This window comes from Amblyraja radiata, chromosome 19 (assembly GCF_010909765.2).
Source record: "Amblyraja radiata isolate CabotCenter1 chromosome 19, sAmbRad1.1.pri, whole genome shotgun sequence".
Classification (NCBI taxonomy): Eukaryota; Metazoa; Chordata; class Chondrichthyes; order Rajiformes; family Rajidae; genus Amblyraja; species Amblyraja radiata.
Genome location: NC_045974.1, coordinates 22289956 through 22313016, shown reverse-complemented (window position 1 = coordinate 22313016; position 23061 = coordinate 22289956). Strand labels below are relative to the sequence as shown.

Sequence of the window (23061 nt, the reverse complement as noted above, 5' to 3'; positions counted from 1 at the left end):
TGGACTGGTCGCGCCTGGAGTGCGGCGGCCGGAGCCTCCCCGCGGCCCACAATGCAGCGCGGCGGCTGAAGATGGCGGAGCGTCACCGGGAGGAGCTGGACAAGGAGGCGGGCTGCGGCCCGTTGCTGCACACCGAGGTGAGCGCGGCCCCCGTAGCCGCACCGTGCACCGTGCACTGTGTAGAAGGAGGGGGCTGGGCGGCCAGATTCGGAGGGAGAGGGGCGACGGAGCCCGCCCCATCCTTTATGAGCCGACCTCCCGTTGGGGCGGGTTTACTCCTTAATTACACCTCCATCATTCCCTCTCTTCCTCCATCCTTCATTACCCTCCCCCCCTTCTCATTCCCCCACTTCTCACCCCTCCCTCCCTACTCATCCCCCTCTTCCCTCCTCATCCCTCCCTCCACCCCCCCCCTCCTCCCTCCTCATCCCCCCTCCTCATCCCCCCTCTTCATCCCCCCCCTTCATCCCCCCCCTTCATTCCCCCCCCTTCATTCCCCCCCCCTCCTCCCTCACCCTCTCCCACCTCCCTCCTAATCCCCCAACCCCCATCCTCCCTCCCCTCACACCCCCCCTCTCCCACCCATCCCCCCCTCCTCTCTCCCCATCACCCCCTCCATCCACATCCCCCTCCTCATCCCTCAGTCCTCATCCTCCCTCCCCATCCCCCCTCCCCATCCCCCTCATCCCTCACCCCCCCTCATCCCTCACCCCCCCCCTTCTCCTCACCCCCCCCCCCTTCTCCTCACCCCCCCTTCTCCTCATCCCCCCCCTCCATCGCTTCCCCGCATTCTTTCATCGCCCCACTCTGTCATTCCCCTTCATCATGCCCTCTCTTTCCTCCCCCCTCATCCCCTCTGCCCCTCATCCTCCATCCTCCCCATCACCTGTCCTCCTCCTCACCCACATCCCCACCCCTTCCACACCACTTGCACTCTCCCATATCGCCTTTCCTCCTCATCCCCTCCTTCCACCCCCCCCACTCCCTCCATTCTCATCCCTCCCCTTCCCATCCTCTCCCCTCCCCTTCCCATCCTCTCACCCCCCTCCCTGTTACTCCTCTCCATCATGCCCTCTCTTTCCTCCCCCCTCATCCCCTCCTACTCCTCATCCTGCAACCACCTCATCTACTGCCCCCCTCCCTCACACATCCTCCCTCCTCTTCCACACCACACACCCTCTCCCACATCCCTCCTTCACCCTCCCCTGCTCCCTCATTCCCTACAGCCCCCTTCTGCTGGAGGCACTCCAAAGGTGCTGTTTGTCCGGGCATCTAGGATTTTGATGTAGTGACAATGAAGAAACAGCCACATATTTTCAAGACGGTTCCCAAGTGTTGTGTTAAAATAAGAAAGCTGACTGGTGAACGAACAAGTCTCAGTGAGTTTCAGATTCCCATTACCACCGTGACATGCTTCCCAACATGCTCTCAACCTGACACTCCCTGCTTTGTAAACACAAAATGCTGAAGTAACTCAGCGGGACAGGCAGCATCTCTGGAGAGAAGGAATGGGTGACGTTTCGGTGAGTCTGAGAAAGGGTCTCGACACGACACGTCACCCATTCCTTCTCTCCAGAGATGCTGCCTGTCCCGCTGAGTTACTCCAGCATTTTGTGTCTACCTTCGATTTAATACAGCATCTGCAGTTCTTTCATACACTCCCTGCGTTGTGTTCTTTCCAGCGAAAGTTGTTTTTGAATTATATTAATTCCTTTACAACTTGTGATAATGCTTGCTTAACATTTTGCATGTGATGTACTCTCCATTTGGAAATAAGTATGTTGAAAGATTCCAGACTGTTAACTGTACTTTAATGTATTCAAGTTTTGACAGAATATGATGAACAGTAATTGTACTGATAAGAATGTGAGACAATTTATTTCCCTCGTATCTTAATCTTAAATTCTGTTTCTTAGATTGTATTGCAAAATTCACCAAAAGAAAACTTGAAATTGTTAGATGAAAGTGTTGTTTGCCTGCCCTCTGAAATTTGTGCAGATTAAATTTGAAATGGATTCTGGAGAATATATTGTGAAATTACTGGCAGATTCGGTCATACTAATAAACTCTTATGCAGATCCTGTGGGACAACTTAAACTGGTATTTGATTCTTGGCTGACAGTCAGTTTAATTTGGTATAATTGAAGGTGATGCAAGACATCAATGATGTAATACAGAGTTTGTGAAATACGGAGTTTGTGTAACTCCCATGATAACCTTCCTTGGTGAAATCAATTGGTGTGCAAAGCATTGTTTTTAAAACTTAAATACTGGTTGTGGGCTCATTGACAGGGCCAATGTTTATTAAACCGTCCTTGGTTTAAAAAGGAGATGGGAAGAATATCTTCAGCCAGAAGGCGGTGAATCTGTGGAATTCATTGCCACAGACGGCTGTGGAAGCCATGTCATTGGAAAAAGTAGAGATTACCAGGTTCTTGATTAGGAAGTGGGTTTAGTAAAAGGTTACTGGGAGGAGGCAGCAGAATGGGGCTGAGAGGGAAAAATAGATCAGCCGTAGTCGAATGGGCCAAATCACCTAATTCTGCTCCTGTGTCTGATGGTCTTGCCCATGAAGTCCAAATCTCAGAACAACTGTGCCATTAGGTGAACATAAGTGAATTTTAGTTAAACATGGAAGAAGCTATGGTGGACAACTGTAGCTCTCCTCGTTTGAACCTAGGCAAATTGGAAAGGGATAAATAGTGATCAGCCATTGATAATTATTGTCCTTGAATCATCTTGTCTATCATTGGTTCAATGGTTCTTTATTATCACATGTACCAAGTTGGAGTGAAATTATTTTTTAGCACCCAGTTCAGTAAGGTTATTGCCACACATAAGTAAAATCCCCAGTTAAGTACAGATTGCATAGAAACAGCCCACTGAGTCCATATGCAAGAGTCACCAGGTTTTGGCTCCATTTTCAAAGTCCCAGCTGCAGCTGGCCATAAAGGCCTGTTGCAGCCGTCACCTCCATCCGGTCGTCCCGTGAACCGTCGTCATTCTCCCGGCAACATTCACCCTTTTTGCAGTGACATTGAGGGCCGGAAGGTAAGAGCCCCGGTTCTTCTTACGTCTTCTTATGTCCAGCATTTGCCACCGTCTATTTTAATTACCAATGGATTGAAGTGTGGTGGGAACACAACAACCTTTAGTGCAAAACTGCCCAGTCAAAAGAGAAAGCAAAAATAAACTTTGAAATAGTGGCCATCAGCAATATGAAATCAAAGCACTCCTATCAGGCCCTCAGCCAAGTTGTCTCTTTCACTACGTTGTCATCTGTATATGGCATTGAAGGGCTGTGCTGGAAACATTGTTTTCTTGCAGACTTTTGATCTGCATTGAAAACTGTTACTGAAGTTATCTCTTTGAGAGTTGTCTGAAACAAACCCAAATTACACAATGAATCGGTTCAGAAATTGGACTTTAAAGCAGTCTACCTTAGATGTTAAAGATAGAACGTGGACCACCAAGTCCGGGCCGACCAGCGATGACCCCGTACACTAGCACTATCTTACACACTAGGAACAATTTACAATTTTAATCGAACAAATCTCTCCTTTTTAAAAGATCTCCCCTTTTTTGGTACAAGACTCAAAATGATACTGCATTTGTAGGGGAATTTTCTAAATTGGCTCTTATCTTACTCTGATTTGAATTAAATATCAAAACATTTATCACGCAGCCTCTCTGGCCTTTCAATTGCTTGCAATGGACAGAATGTTCATTAAGGGAATGGGAAGGGGAGTTAAAATTAAGCTAGAAAGTGGTATTTGAGGAGGTGGTGCCAACATACATGAATTGCCAAGGCAGAGAAGGCTATAGACCTACGGTGTTGATATTGATAAGTACCGCATGGACATGGTGAGCCAAAGCATTTGTTTCACAGGAAGCATAGAAAAATAGGTGCAGGAGTAGGCCATCCGGCCCACGAAGATCTTTCAAAGCCTTCCAAAAGATCAGTCAAATTTGATATCCTTTACCTAAACCCATATTGACTCGTAATCAATTGATCTGAGGGACTTGCTGGAAGTATATAAAATTACGAGAGGCATAGATAGAGTCAGCAATTAGAAACCTTTCCCCAATGTAGAAATGTGAAAGACTAGAGGGCATGGCTTTAAGGTGAGAGGAGCAAAGTTTAAAGGAGATGTGCGAGATAAGTTTTCTTTAAACAGAAGTTAGTTGGTGCGTGGAATGCGCTGCCAGGAGTGGTGGCGGAAGTAGATAGGATTGGGGGGTTTAGGAGGCTTTTAGATAGGTACATGGGTATGCAGGGAATGGAGGGATATGGATCATGCAGGCAGGGGTATTAGTTGAATTTAGCATGTTCAGCACATACATTGTGGGCTGAAGGGCCTAGTTCTGTGCTGTACTGTACTGTTTAAATATGCTACCTTCTCAGTATCTTGTATCATCTCCTTTTTGGAAATTCCAGCATTTTCCTTGCTAACATTTTCTACGAAAAGCTTGGTTGTTCCTTGTATTCTCTCAACATACTTTCTTAAATACAGAGGTCATATTTGATACTCTAATCGGCAGGAACAATTCCAGACTTTACAGAATTTTTGCAGGATGCTAACCAGAGCAGATATTATCTGCAGAGTGATTTTCAGCATTGAAAACGTACCTTATGGTATTTCGTCTGGAATCGTCTCTTTTACCATCTCATTTTCACTTGATCCTCAGTTATCTATCATTTCTGGAAGTTTTTTTATTTCTGTGAAGTCAGATACTAAATATACATTTCATTCCTCTGCCATTTATTTATTATGCATCATAAATAATCCCATCTCTGTAACCCGTGTGTTTGCTGCTGTTTGTCATTTCTGCATGCCCATGGAAGCTCTTACAATCTGTTTATGTCTCATTAGTTTACTCGCTTATTGTGTTTCCCTTTATCAATTTTCTGCTCACCCTTTGAGTTCTAAAGTGCCCCTCATTTTTGGGGCAGCCTTTCCCCAAGTCTTTGCTTTAGATTTAATACTACCTGTACTATAAATTACATTTATGAGGATGTTGCCAGGACTACAGGGTGTGAGCTGCAGGGAGAGGTTGAGTAGGCTGGATCTCTAATCCCTGGAGTGCAGGAGGATGAGGGTTGATCTTATAGAGGTGTACAAAATCATGAGAGGGATAGATCGGGTAGATGCACAGAGTCTCTTGCCCAGAGTAGGGGAATCGAGAACCAGAGGACATAGGTTCAAGGTGAAGGGGAAAAGATTTTACAGGAATCCGAGGCGAAACTTTTTCACACAAAGGGTGGTGGGTGTATGGAACAAGCGGCCGGAGGAGTTAGTTGAGGCTGGGACTATCCCATCAATTAAGAAACAGTTAGACAGGTACATGGATAGGACAGGTTTGGAGGGACATGGACCAAGCGCAGGCAGGTGGGACAAGTGTAGCTGGGAAATTGTTGGCTGGTGTGGGCAAGTTGGGCCGATGGGCCTATTTCCACACTATGACTCTATCTGCAATCCATTGCAGAACAACTTTTCCTGTTGTGTTTTTGTGCTTTAAAAGAATGTATATTGATTAATAAGTACACATTAATTTGTCAAATAATAGCTGTTGGCTGTCCTCTTAGACTTTTATGTAAATTTCCACAATTCTTTCTTAAACCTTTGTTTAAATTGAAAATATATTTCATACTTAAAGTTTTATTATATTATGATCTTGTTCCTTTATGACAAGATTATTAATTAATAATTTCTGTTTTCTATTCATCATCAATGCACTAATCCACCATTTCGCCTTGTGCACATTCCAAAAGTTTGTCAGCCACAATGCTCATGCTAAACTGATTTGCCCATTCATTCTAAGCCAGATTTCCTCTTCTGAATGTCTTTGTTACCAGTGGTGAGTTGTTTTTAAAGTTCTACAAGATTTACAGAACTCCAATTTCACAGCTATCATTCATGAGATTAGACACAAAATGCTGGAGTAACTCAGCGGGTGACAGGCTGCATCTCTGGTGAGAAAGAATGGGTGATGTTTCGGATCAAGACCCTTTTTTTAGACTCACTGAAACGTCACCCATTCCTTCTCTCCAGAGATGATGTCTGTCCCGCTGAGTTACTCCAGCATTTTGTGCCTATCTTCGGTGTTAACCAGCATCTGCAGTTCCTTCCTACACATTCAGGAGATTATATTGTTGGTGCAAATTGCTCGATTGCTTATCTGTTAACCACTCCTTTGTTGACTTCAAACTGGATAGTCCCAGGTGCAACAAAAGCTCTTGTTCCCACTTTAGATATGAATAACACTGATTTGAATTATTTCCTGGAAAAGAGTGCTGTTAAGTGTTCTTGACTTAAAGCCAGCAATGAAGGAGGAATAGTCAAATATTTCTACCTTGACTTGATAAGGGTCTTTATGGAAGATGCCTTTTCATGCACCTGGTGGCCTTGATTATTCATGTCATGGTTAACAGAGATTTGGAAATTACTGTTGAAGAAATCTTGGTAATTTACAGGTGTGTATCATTGACAAATGCTGAGCACAATTCACATTGAAGCTACGATGTGCTGATGACAGAGAAAGTGAATGCTGGGGGTGTTAGTTAGGATTCAGTGTGCTTAGCATTTGTAGAAATCGTAGTTACAATGGTTCATTGGTACATTATTGTCACATGTACCTAAGTACAGTGAAATTCCTTTTTTGCATACAGTTCAGTAAAAGATCTTACTGTACATAGGTACAATCATACTTAAGTACCAGAGTCTAATGTTGTTAACAATGTTGGGTCTTAACTTTGCCTGGCTGCTCCACTGGATTGAAACCAGTCTATATCTGGAAGGACAAAATGTGGCACACATTGATAATAATTCCACATGTTACTACACTGTGAAGCTGCAATGTAGAATAAAGGCTGTCATCTGCGAATCAAGATGAAACATGTTGATGTAGCATTATGAGAGCTTTGACTATGTTGTCATTCTCTGAAATGTGTTGCATTTTGCTGGGATGGTTTGACGTTGGCCTGTAACATCAGCGCTTGGAACTACATGGGCTCCTGGGTTACTAATGACCTGATTTACAGAAATATAACTTTATGTAAATTCTACCATACATTTCTAAAGTTTTTTAAGTTGATAATAAAATATTTCATGGTATTCATTAGTAATTGGAGGAGGTATATAGCTTTGTTCTCTTGGCATTCTGTCTGACCTACTGTGACTTTAGAGATACAGCGTGGAAACAGGCCCTTCAGCCCATCACGTCTGCACCAAACAACGATCACTACCGTATACTGGCACAATTCTACAAACTAGGGGCAATCACAATTTTTGCTAAAGCCAATTAACCTACAAACCTGTTATGTCTTTGGAAACCAGTGCACCCAGAGAAAACCCACGCCGTCACAGGAAAAATGTACAAACTCTGTGCAGACAACACCCATAATCAGGATCGAACCTGAGTCCCTGGCGCTGTAAAGCAGCAACTTTACCGCTGCGCCACTGTGCCTCCACAGCACTCTGTCTCTTCCAAGGTTTATACAGTGCCTACCATAATGTTTGGGACAAAGACCCATCATTTATTTATTTGCCTCTTATTCCACAATTTGAGATTTGTAATAGAAAAAAAATCACATGTGGTTAAAGTACACATTCTCAGATTTTATTAAAGGCCATTTTTATACATTTTGGTTTCACCATGTAGAAATTACAGCAGTGTTTATACATAGTCCCCCCCATTTCAGGGCACCATAATGTTTGGGACATGGCAATGTCATGTAAATGAAAGTAGTCAAGTTTAGTATTTTGTATCCTTTGCATGCAATGACTGCTTGAAGTCTGCGATTCATGGACATCACCAATTGCTGGGTGTCTTCTCTGGTGATGCTCTGCCAGGCCTGTATTGCAGCCATCTTTAGCTTATGCTTGTTTTGGGGGCTAGTCCACTTCAGTTTTCTCTTCAGCATATAAAAGGCATGCTCAATTGGGCTCAGATCGTGTGATTGACTTGGCCACTCATGAATTGACCATTTTATACCTTTGAAAAACTCCTTTGTTGCTTTAGCAGTATGATGGCAGGGCTCTGACAACTTTTTTTCTCTGTTTCCAGCCGGGCAACCTAGGCAGCTTTTTAGGTTGTCAAATGACAGTTTAGGTGGTCATTTAAGACGGCTTACATGACGCGTGCGATAATGTGCTCGGACGAAGTGCGTAGTTACCAGTTGGAATTATGCTCAATGAAACATTGACATATTATTTCTGCTTCAATAAAGTCACAAACTAAACATATTCACCAATCAAGACATGATATATACCACAATGACATGCAGCAAAATTATAATACAGTAATGCGTATGATCAACCTCGGTGAGACCAAGCGTAGGCTTGGCGATCGCTTCGCACAACACCTCCGCTCAGTTCGCAATAACCAACCTGATCTCCCGGTGGCTCAGCACTTCAACTCCACATCCCATTCCGAATCCGACCTTTCTGTCCTGGGCCTCCTCTATGGCCAGAGTGATGCCCACCGTAAATTGGTGGAAAAGAACTTCATATTTCGCTTGGGTTGTATACACCCCAGCGGGATGAACATTGGCTACTCTAATTTCAGGTAGTCCATGCTTTCTCCCTCCTTCCCCTCCCATTCCCAGCTCTCCCACAGCCTACTGTCTCCACCTCTTCCTTCCTTTTTCCTGCCCTCTCCCCCGACATCAGTCTGAAGAAGGGTCTCGACCCGAAACGTCACCTATTCCTTCGCTCCGTAGATGCTGCCTCACCCGCTGATTTTCTCCAGCTTTTTTGTCCTCCACCCATTCACACAAGTTCTGTTATCCCACTTTCCTCACCCACTCCCTACATATTAGGGGCAATTTTAATTTTACAGAGACAAGTTAACCTACAAAGCCAATGCGTCTTTGGGATGTGGGAGGAAACCCACAGGCTTGAAGGGAGAATGTGCAAATTCAACACAGACAGTGCCCGAGGACAGGATCGAACACAAATCTCTGGAGTGTGAGGCAGCAAGTCTACCAGCTGTGCCACTATATTTTGTTTTCCAACACACAAAAAAATTATACGTTGATAACTTTGTTTACTAAAAAAATAGAAACTTTCCATTTTTAGTCTTAAATCTCTAAGTGACGCTATGTCCCCCTTTACAGCTACTGTATGTTTTAATTCAGTTCAAGACTATGGGGCAGTACGTTGGCCATAAAGTTGCTGCCTAAAAGTGCCAGAGACCCGGAATTGATCCTGAATATGTGTGCTATCTGTATGGAGTTTGCTCCTTTCCCATTTGATCGCATGGGTTTTCTCCAGGTGCTCTTGTTTCCTTCCACATACCAAAGGTGTGCAGGAACCTTTTTCAGACCCAACCCAAAACGTAATATTTTCCTTTTGTCCAGAGATTCTGTCTGACCTGTTGAGTTGCTCCAGCTTTTTGTGTCTATCTTCAGTTTAAACCAGCATCTGCAGTTCCTTCCTACACACACGATACAATATGATAGAACTTCATTAATCCCAGGAGGGAAATTGTGTGTGTGTGTGTATGTAAATTATACACACAGACACAAATATATATATTTATATGGTTATATATTCATATATAAATATACACTGTTTTGTTTTCTTGTTTATAACATTGTTTAGAGTACTATGTTTACATGTTCTGTTGTGCTGCTGCAACTAAGGATTTCATTGTTCTAACTGGGACATGAGAGAAAACAACCCTCTTGACTCTTGACTTACGTCGCTAATGTGTGGGATAGAACTAGTGTACAGGTGATGAGTGGTCGGCGTGAACTCGCTGGGCCGAAGCGCCTGTTTCCATGCTGTATCTTTAAATTAAACTAAAAACACTAAAACCAGAGGGAGTCTAAAGAAGGGTCTCTACCAGAAACGTCACCCAATTTCTTCTATCCAGAGATGCTGGCTGCTCCATGGAGTTCCCCCGCATAATTAAAGCATGGAATAGTCTTCATCCTACCATAGTTACCCAACCAGACGCAACTAAATTTAAGTTAGCTCTTTTTCCCCCCCAAGAACCCTTTTTTGCTTAAGTCCAAGTCAAGAGTGAAGAGAGTTTTATTGTCATGTGTCCCAGATAGGACAATGAAAGTCTTGCTTGGTGCAGCACAACAGAATTTGTAAACATAATACAGATCAGGAGATAAAATTCAGTGTGTCTATATACCATAGACCATATATATATACACAATAAATAAACAGATAAAGTGCAATAGGCTGTTATTGTTCAGAGTTTGGTGGTGGATCCTCCACTACCTCCAGTTTAAATTCCATTTGGAATATTTTTGGAGGACCAGGAAACCAAGAAGCAAGAGTTACTCCAGGGAGTTACTCCAGCTCCAGGGAGTGATTCTGCGTTGGTTTTCAGCGGTCGCGGCGAGGCGGCGACCGGTCAGTAATGGCGGCCAGATCTCCCACAATGCAAAGGGATGCTGAAAGTGCCTAGCGCCGACCTGTTTCCGTGGCAGTGCGCATGTGCAGGGCAACTAATGTGCTGGCCGTGGTTGTGTGCATGTGCAAAGCGGCCTGACGTGCCGGCGGATGAGGAGCGGCTGGAGAGTGGAGACCCAGCGGCCTAGATACGGATGGTGGGCAGAGACGGAGAATGACAGAGAGATAGAGAGGGGGGCCCGCTCAGATTTGAACGACAGGTGTCCCGGGTGCTTGCCAAGCCGGGCAAAATGACATGGCTTTTAGGTTGCCCGGCGGGACTTTAGGTGGCCATTGGCACCTGGGCAACTGTTAATTTCGAGCCCTGGATGGGAATCAAATTGTCTTGCTGTAGATTGAACTGCCGGCCAATGAGTTTTGAGGCATTTGTTTGAACTTGAACAGATAGTATGTGTCTATACACTTCAGGATTTGTTATGCTACTACCATGAGCAGTTGTATCATCAATTAAGATAAGCAAGCCAGTACCTTCAGCAGCCATACATGCCCAGGCCATAACACCCTCACCACCGTGTTTCATAGATGAGGTGGTATGCTTTGGATCTTGGGCAGTTCTTTCTCTCTTCGTCTAAGTTAATCTACGTCTCATCTGTCAACAAGACCTTTTTCCAGAACTATGGTTGCTTTTTTAAGTACTTCTTGGCAAACTGTAACCTGGCCAACTTATTGTGTTTCTGATCGGTTGGACAGGTGTTTGGGGATTTTTCTTTACTATAGAGAGAATTCTTCTGTCATCAGCTGTGGAGGTCTTCCTTGGCATCCCAGTCCCTTTACGATTAGTAAGTTCACCAGTGCTCTCTTTCTTCTTAATGATGTTCCAAACAGTTGATTTTGGTAAGCCTAAGGTTTGGCTGATGTCTCTAACAGTTTTCTTTTTGGTTCTGTCTCATAATGGCTTCTTTGACTTTCATTGGCACAACTTTGGTCCTCATGTTGATAAACAGCAATAAAAGTTTCCAAAGGTAATGGAAAGACTGGAGGAAAGACTAAGTGCTGAGAGCTCTCCTATACCTGCATTAATGAGGCATTTAAACACACCTGAGCAATTACAAACGCCTGTGAAGCCATGTGTCCCAAACATTATGGTGCCCTGAAATGGGGGACTATGTATAAACACTGCTGTAATTTCTACATGGTGAAACCAAAATGTATAAAAATACCCTTTAATAAAATCTGACAATGTGCACTTTAACCACATGTGATTTATTTTCTATACTAAATCTCAAATTGTGGGGTACAGATGCAAATAAATAAATGATGGGTCTTTGTCTCAAACATTATGGAGGGCACTGTATTCCATTTGTTTAATGATGGGTAGTGTGATTATTAAACAAAATGAAAGAAGTATAGCAAGTGTATGTAGAACGATATGATGTGAGTTACTATAGTACATGAACGTTTTGACTTACGGAGAAATTGGCTTAAAGATGATTGTCAGATACTTGAGATGATTGTCCATAACTAGGGGCTGTCAGAATTTCTATTCCTTGGGGTACATGTGAGCATGTAGAATCGCATTAATGTGGTAGACAAAATCAGAGTAAATAGTGCATCACTAATAATGAAAAATATTGTGGACTTAATTTAAAAAGCAATAGGTTTGAAACTAAGACCAGCCAGATCCCTGCAGGTAATTACAAAATAATAGCCATGAGTCATTTTGCTTGTGGGTTGTTGCTGCTGTGTAGCTCCCTGTTGTAGACAGTCAAAATGTATCCAATAATGTTGGGAAGAAAGGATGTGAATTGTCATAGGTTTTTGGTAGTATTTATCACGTAATTTATTTTAGTTTTTGCTGAAATCTTGCAATTGGAATTGTAAATCCTGTAAGGTAAAGTGAAATCTTGTGAGGGAGAAACAGTGGGAACAGGGGATGTTAATATTTATTTACAAAATATATGTCAACTGTGTTGGTTTAGGAGCTAGGAGATGGAAAACAGTGAGCGAAGATAGACACAAAATACTGGAGTAACTCAGCAGGACAGGCAGCATCTCTGGATAGAAAGAATGCGTGATGTTTCGGGTCGAGATCCTTCTTCAGACTGAGTCGGGAGAGGGAGCTGCAGAGATAAGGAAATGTAAGGTGTGAAAACGAGACACGGGATGGGGATCAAGGGACATGTAGAATAGATCATTGTTAGCTTGGAAAAGGTAACAACAAAGCAAACAGATAAACTATAAACAAGGACAGTCAGATTAGTCGGAGACCTGGGAAAGGGGGAGGGATGGAGAGAGAGGGAAAGCAAGGATTACTTGAAGTTGGAGGTCAATATTCATACAGCTGGGGTGTTAGCTGCCCATGCGAAATATGATGTGTTGTTCCTCCAATTTGCACTGGGCCTTACTCTGACAATCGAGGAGGCCCAGAACAGATAGGTCAGTGTGGGAATGGGAGGGGCAGTTAAAGTCCAGAGATGCTGCCTGAGTTACTCAAGCATTTTGTGTTTATCTTCAGATTAAACCAGCATCCACACTTTCTTCATACTGCATAACACTGAGCGATCTAACCAAGGTTAACAGGTCTCTGAATTTGTTATACTACGAAGCTGAGAAACTGTCTGCACTCTGGTATTTAGCTAATTTCATTTGATAGAAGACAAACAAAAGATTTTTACTAGCTCTCAGGCGAGTGACAATAATAAACCTAAACTTAAGGATGGACTTATTTTCGTTGGCAAAGAGATTGGAGGCATGGACAAAGATTAAAGGATATTTGGGGGGAAAATGTGTTAATCCAAAGTGCTGTGGTGTCTCGATTTCTGTGGTTAGGTCAGAAGACCTTGTGCATTGAAAAGGTATCTTGGAAAAACGCTTGAAGAGTCACAGTTCTCTTGAAGTTAGAGAAATCAATATTCATACCGCAGGTTTGTCTGCCCAAACTTGCAACCCAGCAGTATGAATATTGATATCTCTAACTTCAGTTACGTTTGCATCCCCTCTCTTCCCCCCCCCCCCCCCCCCCCCCACCCTCATCATCGTACTGTTGTTCACTGTCGTCTTGTTGAGTTTCATTCATTACATAATTCGTGACCGACTAGGAAAAGGGGAGATGCAGCGAGACCTGGGTGTCATGGTACACCAGTCATTGAAAGTGGGCATGCAGGTGCAGCAGGCAGTGAAGAAAGCGAATGGTATGTTAGCTTTCATAGCAAAAGGATTTGAGTATAGGAGCAGGGAGGTTCTACTGCAGTTGTACAGGGTCTTGGTGAGACCACACCTGGAGTATTGCGTACAGTTTTGGTCTCCAAATCTGAGGAAGGACATTATTGCCATAGAGGGAGTGCAGAGAAGGTTCACCAGACTGATTCCTGGGATGTCAGGACTGTCTTATGAAGAAAGACTGGATAGACTTGGTTTATACTCTCTAGAATTTAGGAGATTGAGAGGGGATCTTATAGAAACTTACAAAATTCTTAAGGGGTTGGACAGGCTAGATGCAGGAAGATTGCTCCCGATGTTGGGGAAGTCCAGGACAAGGGGTCACAGCTTAAGGATAAGGGGGAAATCCTTTAAAACCGAGATGAGAAGAACTTTTTTCACACAGAGAGTGGTGAATCTCTGGAACTCTCTGCCACAGAGGGTAGTCGAGGCCAGTTCATTGGCTATATTTAAGAGGGAGTTAGATGTGGCCCTTGTGGCTAAGAGGATCAGAGGGTATGGAGAGAAGGCAGGTACGGGATACTGAGTTGGATGATCAGCCATGATCATATTGAATGGCGGTGCAGGCTCGAAGGGCCGAATGGCCTACTCCTGCACCTAATTTCTATGTTTCTATGTGATCACCTACCCCACAGCCAACAATGTTGTGCTCCACCTTTCCTTGATCATTGTTACTTTTTTGCATTTCTTTCATTCTTTTTCCTTATCTCTCTATCACTGTCTATATCTCTCGTTTCCTTTTCCCCTGACTCTTAGTCTGAAAATGGGTCTTGACCTGAAACGTCACCTATTCCTTTTATTCAGAGATGCTGCCTGACCCGCTGAGTTACTCCAGCTTTTTGTATTTAATTTCTCTGTAGATTGGCTGGTGTTAAATTTTGTCTGATTAGGCTCCTGGGAACTATCTTGAGCGTTTTTTGAAGGAATATCATATTTCCTATGTTTATTTAAAATGTGCCATCAGTTCTTGTGCAAGAAAGTGAAAGATAAAGGTGTGATAATGTATGAAAATTGTTGTTTAGGCCGCATGTCTAAAGGAAAGTCTTGAATATCCGTTATAATGTGAGCAGTGTCAACATGCTTTAGAAAATATTTCCGTCCATGCCAGTTTAGCTTTGAGATGTAAATATATCAAATTCATCAAAGCAGAAATAGATTATTATAATCTAAAAATCCCAAATGATGTCTAATTTGGTCATTTTGCATTGATGATGCTGTAGTTAGAATTATTTAGGAGTGCTATTTACAGGCCCCAACCACCAAAGGGCAAAGAATCTGTCGAAGGCTAGAACAACAATGACAATAGATGGCATGCTTATTGAAGATTTACATAAAATACTGAAGTAACTCAGCGGCACAGGCAGCATCTCTGGATAGAAGGAATGGGTGACGTTTTGGGTCGAGACCCTTCAGACTGAGAGTCAGAGGAGAGGGATACACAGAGATAAGGAAGTGTAAGCTGTGACAACAAACGAGACATCAAAGAGGATGGAGCACAAGGAAAATGTCGAATAGATCATTGTTAGCCAGGAGAAGTTAACAAAGAAGCAAACATAAATAAAATGTAATCAGGGGTCAGTCAGACTGGTCGGAGAACTTGGAAGGGGGAGGGATGGAGAGAGAGAGGGAAAGCAAAGGTTACTTGAGGTTAGAGAAGTCAATATTCATAGTGCTGGGGTGTCAGCTGCCCAAGCAAAATATGAGGCGCTGTTCCTCCAATTTGTGCTGGGCCTCACTCTGACAGTGGAGGAGGCCCAGGACAGAAAGGTCAGTGTGGGAATGGGAGGGGGAGTTAAAGTGTTTAGCAACTGGGAGATCAGGTAGGTTTAGGCAGACTGAGTGGAGGTGTTTAGCGAAATGATCGCTGAGCCTGCACTAATTATTGAAGGTCTCCGACAAATCATGGCAGTTGATGTTGAGCCGTTCTCTTATGGTTTTATGAAGCAGAAATGTTAAATTCCTACTGGGAAGGGAATTCGCCGACTGACTGCTCGTGGGGTCTCAACTGCTCTCTCGACGACCTTGTTAGAAACCTCTCTGCTAAGGGCCTGGAATACAATTTGACAGATTAGGAATGTCAAATTAGGTGCATGCACCTGTGTGTGTTTTAATTTTTAATACGCCCTTGCACAGCTCCCTCTTGAATGTTACAGTTGAATCTGCCTTCATTGTCACTGGCAGTGCATTCTGACTGTAACCACTGCTACGCAAGAATAAAAGTGGTTCCATGTGTTACTTTTGGTTTTTCTACCAATTGCCTTTTTTTTTCTTGGTACTTCACCCTTCCGATGGCAACTTCTTCCAATCTACTCGCAACATACTCTCCATAATTTTAAATCGTGGAGATAGCAGTTGCTATTATAAGGCAACTGAACCATCCCATCAACAACTAGAGAGCAGTCCTGACCTACTATCTGCCTCATTGGAGACCCTTGAACAATCTTTGATTGGACATTACTGGAGTTTTTCTTGAACTAAACGTCTTTCATGTTTTCCCTTTGATTTGTGCACTGTGGGTGGCTTGATTGCAATCTTGTACTGTCTTTCTGCTGACTGGTTAGCACGCAACAAAAGCTTTTCGCTGTGCCTCGTTAAACATGACAATAAACTAACCTCAAATACCTTTGATGTCATCCCATAAACTTTTCTATTCTTGGGTGGATGACCCCAGCACACCCAGTCTGACATAACTGAAATCCCTCATCCTTGGAATTATGTTAATAAAAACTTTCCTGCACCCTCTCCAAAGTCTTTGTATCTTTCCTTTAGCAAACAAAACTAGACACTGCTCCAGTTGTGACCAACCCAATGTTTTATCAAAGTTCATTTAACTTCCTTCCGCTAGTGCTTGCCATTTTCACTGGGTTGGACATAATGACCTAATTGTGGCCAATTGATCCAGTACTTGGCATTCTTACATGCCATAGAAGCTCTATTTTGCATTTCTCTCAAGTCAGAAAAAGAAACTTTCAAAGTACTGATGTCTTTATTCAATTTCTAGGTCCGTTTTCATTCCATGCATTTATACCCTTTTTATTCTGTAGTCTTCAATCTGATCTCAACCCTTTTTGTGGCAGAATATTATATGCCTTTTGTGTGCGTGTGTGTGTGTGTGTGTGTATGTGTGTACCTATATATATATTTATATGTACACACACACGCACACACACATATATATTTTCTTGTCTTAAAAATCTGGAGTGCGTCAATATTTTTGCTTCAAGACAGGACACACTTATATAGAGATTTACATGGCTTTGGGTAAATCACTATTGAAATGTGATTCATCTTCAATTACACAGACTGAGAGGAGAAGCAAGTTGTCCTTGTTCTCAAGGGGCTAACTAAGAAGGAAGAGAAGAAGCGCCTGTGAGTTGCCACAAAATACAGTATTGTTTTACTGATACATGGATGGGAGCATAGGAGCGCCCTTTCTCCTTCAGAAAGTTGCTTTGATCTTTTATGCCGTTTCAAAGGGTCATATGAGATTTTAGTTTGAGGGCCATATGAGATTTTAGATTACACCCTCGAGTGTTCAGCTGAATGCGACACATTCCAAGTTACTTTGAGACATATGCTCAGCGGAGCAGTTAAAAGTTTGCACAGATTTTGAAAATATACTGTCAATAAAATTTTAACTCTGATGGGGAAACTTGATTATTCTTGAATTATTTAGCAGTTCCTTAAACAACAGATTACTTGTGGCATGATGTTGGGACTTAAGAACGATTGCATTTCTCATTCATCAGCCATGCGTTTCGTATTGGGTGTCAGGGCCAATTATGGTCTTCACGTGAGGCACCAATAGAACATGAAACATGACACAAGCTGATGCTGACCTTGCCAGGGATGAATTCAAAGGACAAGACAAGATGGCGATGAAACCAAGTGACTCTTTGCGTGCTGGTCCCAGAAGTGGATCTACTATCAGTCATTACAATTGCTCCACTCTTTTAAATCTTTATTTCAACAGCAGCATCGCACTCTAACTGTGCTATCTGTGCAATGTGGACGGCTTGATTGTATTCGTGTAGTCTTTTCACTGACTTGAAAGGACGCAACAAAAAAGTTTTTCACTGTACCCTCAGTACACGTGACAATAATAAACTAAACTAAGTTGTAGCAGGGCAAGTTTGCAACAATTATCAGAAAAATAAATAGAACATATCAAAAAACTACAGGCATTTTTGTACTCTGTATTTACATTGGCTTGGTATTTCTTATTTGCTTTTCAGCAATAATTAATGACATGCATAAAGTTTAAAAAAAACTTGAAGCTGATGATTAATAGATATTAAATGGACATCTTCTAGCTTGTGATATGTTGCCTCTTGTTTCAATCAACGTAACGGGGAAGTTGTAATAATAAGGAACTGCAGATGGTGGGTTAATACCAAATATAGATAGAAAAGATAGGCAAAAATGCTCGAGTAATTAAGCGGGTCAGGCAGCATCTCTGGAAAAAATGGATAGGCGATGTTTCGGGTCGAGACTGAAGGAGGGTCCCAGCCCGAAATGTTACCTATTTACTTTCTGCAAAGATGCTGCCTGACCCGCTGAGTTGCTCCAGTTTTTTTGTATCTGTAGCTGGAAAGTTATTGGTTTATTTTTAGCAAAATTCCATAAACTAGTTGAGAAACTTATGACATTTCTGCATCTTTTATTCTCTTCCTGTTGGATTTCACAAGTTAAAATTGGGTTGGATATTTGTGTATTAAACATGACTCCATCAAATGAAGAGCTCATTACTTAGACTGCAAATTATTTTATCCTTGTTCCCATTAATTGACATGGTGAGATGTTTTTTGTCCTGAGCCTTCTTCAGAAGAAGTCTGAGGAAGGGTTCCAACCCGAAACGTCACCTATCCAAAGATTCCCCACTGAATAGGAGCTAAGAATTCCTCTTCAATTTTTCATTTTTTTTATATTAACTTGTTTCCTCCTCTTCTCAGTATTTTCCCTTTTATTTATCTTTGTTTTCTAAAAAGATCCTAAATCTTTAACCTACTACCAAACTTGCAAAATTAGATGTTTTTCAATCACTTTCATACCATCCTTAAAGTTCTTTATCAGGTAAAGATGGGTCCTGACCAGAAACATCACCTACCCATGTTCACCAGAGATGCCGCCTGACCTGCTGAATTACTCCAGCACTCTTGTATAAACCTGCATCTGCAGTTCCTTGTTTCGACAAACTAAAAGATAATGTATCGTTTTCTTGCATTATTTCTTCCTCGTCAGAATATATTTCTGCTGAGAAATATGAAATATCTTCATTAAAATCTGGCATGCCTTGATCTACCATCTTACCCTTAGTCTATTTTCTCAGTCCACTTTATCCAACATCATCATCATCATCATACTGTTGTAAATGTCTTTAATTAAATATCAGGTGCAGGTTAAAGATCCAGCTTTCTCACAAACCAAATGTGAAATTCTACTATACTGGGATCACCATTTCCTAGGGGGTTCCTTTACTATGACATCATTAACTAATCCTGCCCCATTACACAACACTACATCTAGAATAGCTTATTCCCTGGTTGGTTTCTCAACATATTGCTCTAAGAAACCAACTTGAATATACTACTAAGACCTCGTTCTCAAGGTTAGTCTTGCCGACTTGAGTCAAAACACTGGTCAGGCCACACTGGGAGTATTATGTACAGTTCTGGTTGCCACATTGTAGGATTGCTGTGATTGCACTGGGATTAGGATTGAAAAGGGGAGATGCAGCAAGACCTGGGTGTCATGGTACACCAGTCATTGAAAGTGGGCATGCAGGTGCAGCAGGCAGTGAAGAAAGCGAATGGTATGTTAGCTTTCATAGCAAAAGGATTTGAGTATAGGAGCAGGGAGGTTCTACTGCAGTTGTACAGGGTCTTGGTGAGACCACACCTGGAGTATTGCGTACAGTTTTGGTCTCCAAATCTGAGGAAGGACATTATTGCCATAGAGGGAGTGCAGAGAAGGTTCACCAGACTGATTCCTGGGATGTCAGGACTGTCTTATGAAGAAAGACTGGATAGACTTGGTTTATACTCTCTAGAATTTAGGAGATTGAGAGGGGATCTTATAGAAACTTACAAAATTCTTAAGGGGTTGGACAGGCTAGATGCAGGAAGATTGCTCCCGATGTTGGGGAAGTCCAGGACAAGGGGTCACAGCTTAAGGATAAGGGGGAAATCCTTTAAAACCGAGATGAGAAGAACTTTTTTCACACAGAGAGTGGTGAATCTCTGGAACTCCCTGCCACAGAGGGTAGTCGAGGCCAGTTCATTGGCTATATTTAAGAGGGAGTTAGATGTGGCCCTGGTGGCTAAGGGGATCAGAGGGTATGGAGAGAAGGCAGGTACGGGATACTGAGTTGGATGATCAGTCATGATCACATTGAATGGCGGTGCAGGCTCGAAGGGCCGAATGGCCTACTCCTGCACCTAATTTCTATGTTTCTAAGTTTCTATGAAATGGGGTGGCACAGTGGCACAGCAGTATAGTTGCTGCCTTACAGCGCCAGTGACCCACATTCGATCCTGACTATGGGTGCTGTCCGTATGGAGTTTGCATGTTCTCCTTGTGACCATGTGGGTTTTCTCTGGGTGCTCTGGTGTCCTCCCACATTCCAAAGAAATGCAAGTTTGTGGGTTAATTGGCTTCTGTAAATTGAACCTGGGATAGAACTAGTGTATGGGGATCATTGGTTGGCGTGGAGTTGGTCGGCCAAGGGGGCCTGTTTCCACGTTGTATCTTTAAACTAAACTAAAAACTAAACACTGGAGCTAGTGTAGAGGAGATTCTCCGGTATGTTACCTGGATTCAGTCGTGAAGAGGGATTGCATTGGCTGGGCTTGCTTTCTCTGGAGTGAAGGGGGCTGAGGAATGACAATAGATACGGAATATCTATTAGTGGCATGGTTAAGGTGGATGGTCAAAATTCACTTCCCATGGTAAGGGTAATTATAACAAGAGAGCATAGGGTTAATGTTAAATGAAGGTGTTTTAAAACAGATCTGAAAGGTAAGTTTTTTCATGCACAAGATGGATATTTGGAACATGCTGCCAGAGCAGGTGGTGGAATCAGATACAATTACCATGTTTAAGGAGCTTTTAGGCAGACAAACAAGCAAGGCATAAAGAGTACTGTCCTAATGAAGGCAAATGAGATTAGTGTAGATGACCAAAAGGGCAGCATGGATGAAATGAGATGTACAACTCTGACTGATTTAATTTGCTCATGATTATTGTACGGCTTTTCTTACAAGCCCTATTATTTCTTGATTTATACTCTGTATTACAGAATAGATTCTGTTAGGCTGCCTATGCATATCTCTCACCAATCATTATTTCTTATCTTCCTCAAAATAGGTTCTGCATCTTTAGCCTCTGAGTTAAAATCATTCCTCAACGCTGCAGTGATTTTATCCTTCGTTATCTGGCCTACTCTGCCTCCTTTTACTTTCTGACAATCCTTCTAAAATGTCAAATTCTGCTGACCATTCAGATGCTAACCTTGGCCATCCTTCAACCTTGTCCCAGTGAGGGCGATCAGATCAGAATTTGGATCTGGATTTGCGCAAACCCATCTGCCTTGATCGGTTTAAAAATGAGTATATTTGTTATTTTCTATTTGACATATAAAAAATTCTAGGTGGAACCTTGGAATTCGCTGTACATCGGTACACGCGACAATGAACTAAACTAAACCAAACGTTTTGTTTTGCAGCAGTTTTGCACATTGCATCCAGAGATTTCAGGTGCCAACATTGCAGTGTGTGCAAAGAGTTATTACATTTAAAACGGCATCTACACTGTGCCTTCAATGCAGCTAAACTTTCCAAGGTGCATAAAGAAAACAGATGCTGAATCACAGAGGGAGCAATTAGTAAGAGGGACTAAAATCTTCTCAAGCCAATGAGGGAATTGCAATAAACACATGTTCAGTCTCTCATTGTGCAAATCACATTTGTGGATGCACTTAAAAAAATTGAAACATAAAGAAACAAGGAACTGCAGAAACAAGGAACTGCTGGTTTACAAAGAAAAGTGCTGGAGTAACTCAGCATTAAGGAGAATAGGCGACATTTTGGGTCGACATCCTTCTTCACTCAAACATCACCTATTCTAATCTTCAGGGAATCTGCCTGATCTGCTAAGTTCCGCCAGTGCTTTTTATCTTTTTCCTTGTAAATATAGACTGTTGAATGAAATAAATAGATATTAAGACATCCTTCAGAAGAAGATTAAGGGAGTTATCGAACAGATTGCAGCTCTATTTTCCAAGAAATTGAAAGCTGAGAGATGATCTGATTCTATCTTGCGCTGTTCAAATAACATTTTCCATTCCACAGTTGACTGGAAGAAATCAAACATATTATTGCAGGAAAGTTGACAATGGATTTGGGAAGTGACAAGGATTTTGTGAAAAGACTAGATAGAGGGTTATTAAAACTGAGAAGGTCAATGATTTTTTTTGTTTCCCCCGGAAGTGAGAATTCATGTCGGCAGCTTGTGAAAGGAGCCAGCATACTACTTCAGTTCAGTTTCAGTTTAGTTTATTGTCACATGTATCAAGATACAGTGAAAAGCTTTTGTTGTGTGCTAACCATTCAGTGGAAAGGCAATACATGATTACAATCAAGCCATTTACAGTGTTTAGACACGTGATAAGGGAATAATGTTGAGTGCAATGTAAAGCCAGTAAAGTCCGATCAACGATTGTCTGAGGGTCACCAATGAGGTAGATAGAAGTTCAGGACTGCTCTTTACCTGTGGCAGGATGATTCAATTGCATGATAACGACTCGGAAGAAACTCCCTGAATCTGGAGGTGTGTGTTTTCACACTTCTATACCTTTTGCCCGATTGGAGAGGGGAGAGGAGGGAATGGCCAGGGTGCAACTGTTCCTTGATTATGCTGCTGGCCTTGCCTAGGCAGCGTGAGGTATAAATGGAGTCAATGGAAAGAAGGTTGGTTTGTCACACAAAAAAACAGAATTCCCAATGGTATCACATCTTTTGGGAGTAAGGTAAGGAACTGTCTACCTGATGGCACCTTGAGGATGCCTTCACCACAAAGAAGGTTCAAGACACTGGCCCACAATATATCTGATGCCTAACAGGGGGTGAAAAGTACTGTTAGCTTTGCCAGCTACATCCATGTCCTAAGACTGAATTAAAAATAAATAATTGTGCCATTGAAGCAAGTGAAATAGATCTACAATGGTGTAAAATTATATATTCTACTCGGTGGTTTTTCTTTTTATAACTTAGGCACTATTGAAGAACTTGTAGCTAAGATCAGAAAGACACGTCAGCAAAAAATCGATGTTGCACATGCACCCCATATTGAAGTGACACAAGAAATATTTCTATATTTCATGTAAAATTAGTCAACGCATTGTGGTAGGATTACTGCCTGTTCTTATCTCCAACCTGGGCCATTGATAGTGCAAATCTCAAGATGGTGATGA

General features: G+C 42.3%; 1 protein-coding gene across 2 annotated transcripts in view; it reads left to right on the top strand.

Annotated features, from left to right (window-relative positions):
* The window catches only part of zdhhc17 (zinc finger DHHC-type palmitoyltransferase 17), an 81469-nt gene continuing 58408 nt past the window's right edge, over positions 1-23061 (top strand). The window contains exon 1 of one of the 2 annotated variants that reach the window (XM_033037976.1): positions 1-137. In XM_033037976.1, the coding sequence (XP_032893867.1) occupies positions 72-137 (66 nt within the window). In that variant the 5' untranslated portion in view covers positions 1-71. The remainder of the gene's footprint in view (positions 138-23061) is intronic. The other variant, XM_033037975.1, reaches the window with a different exon arrangement.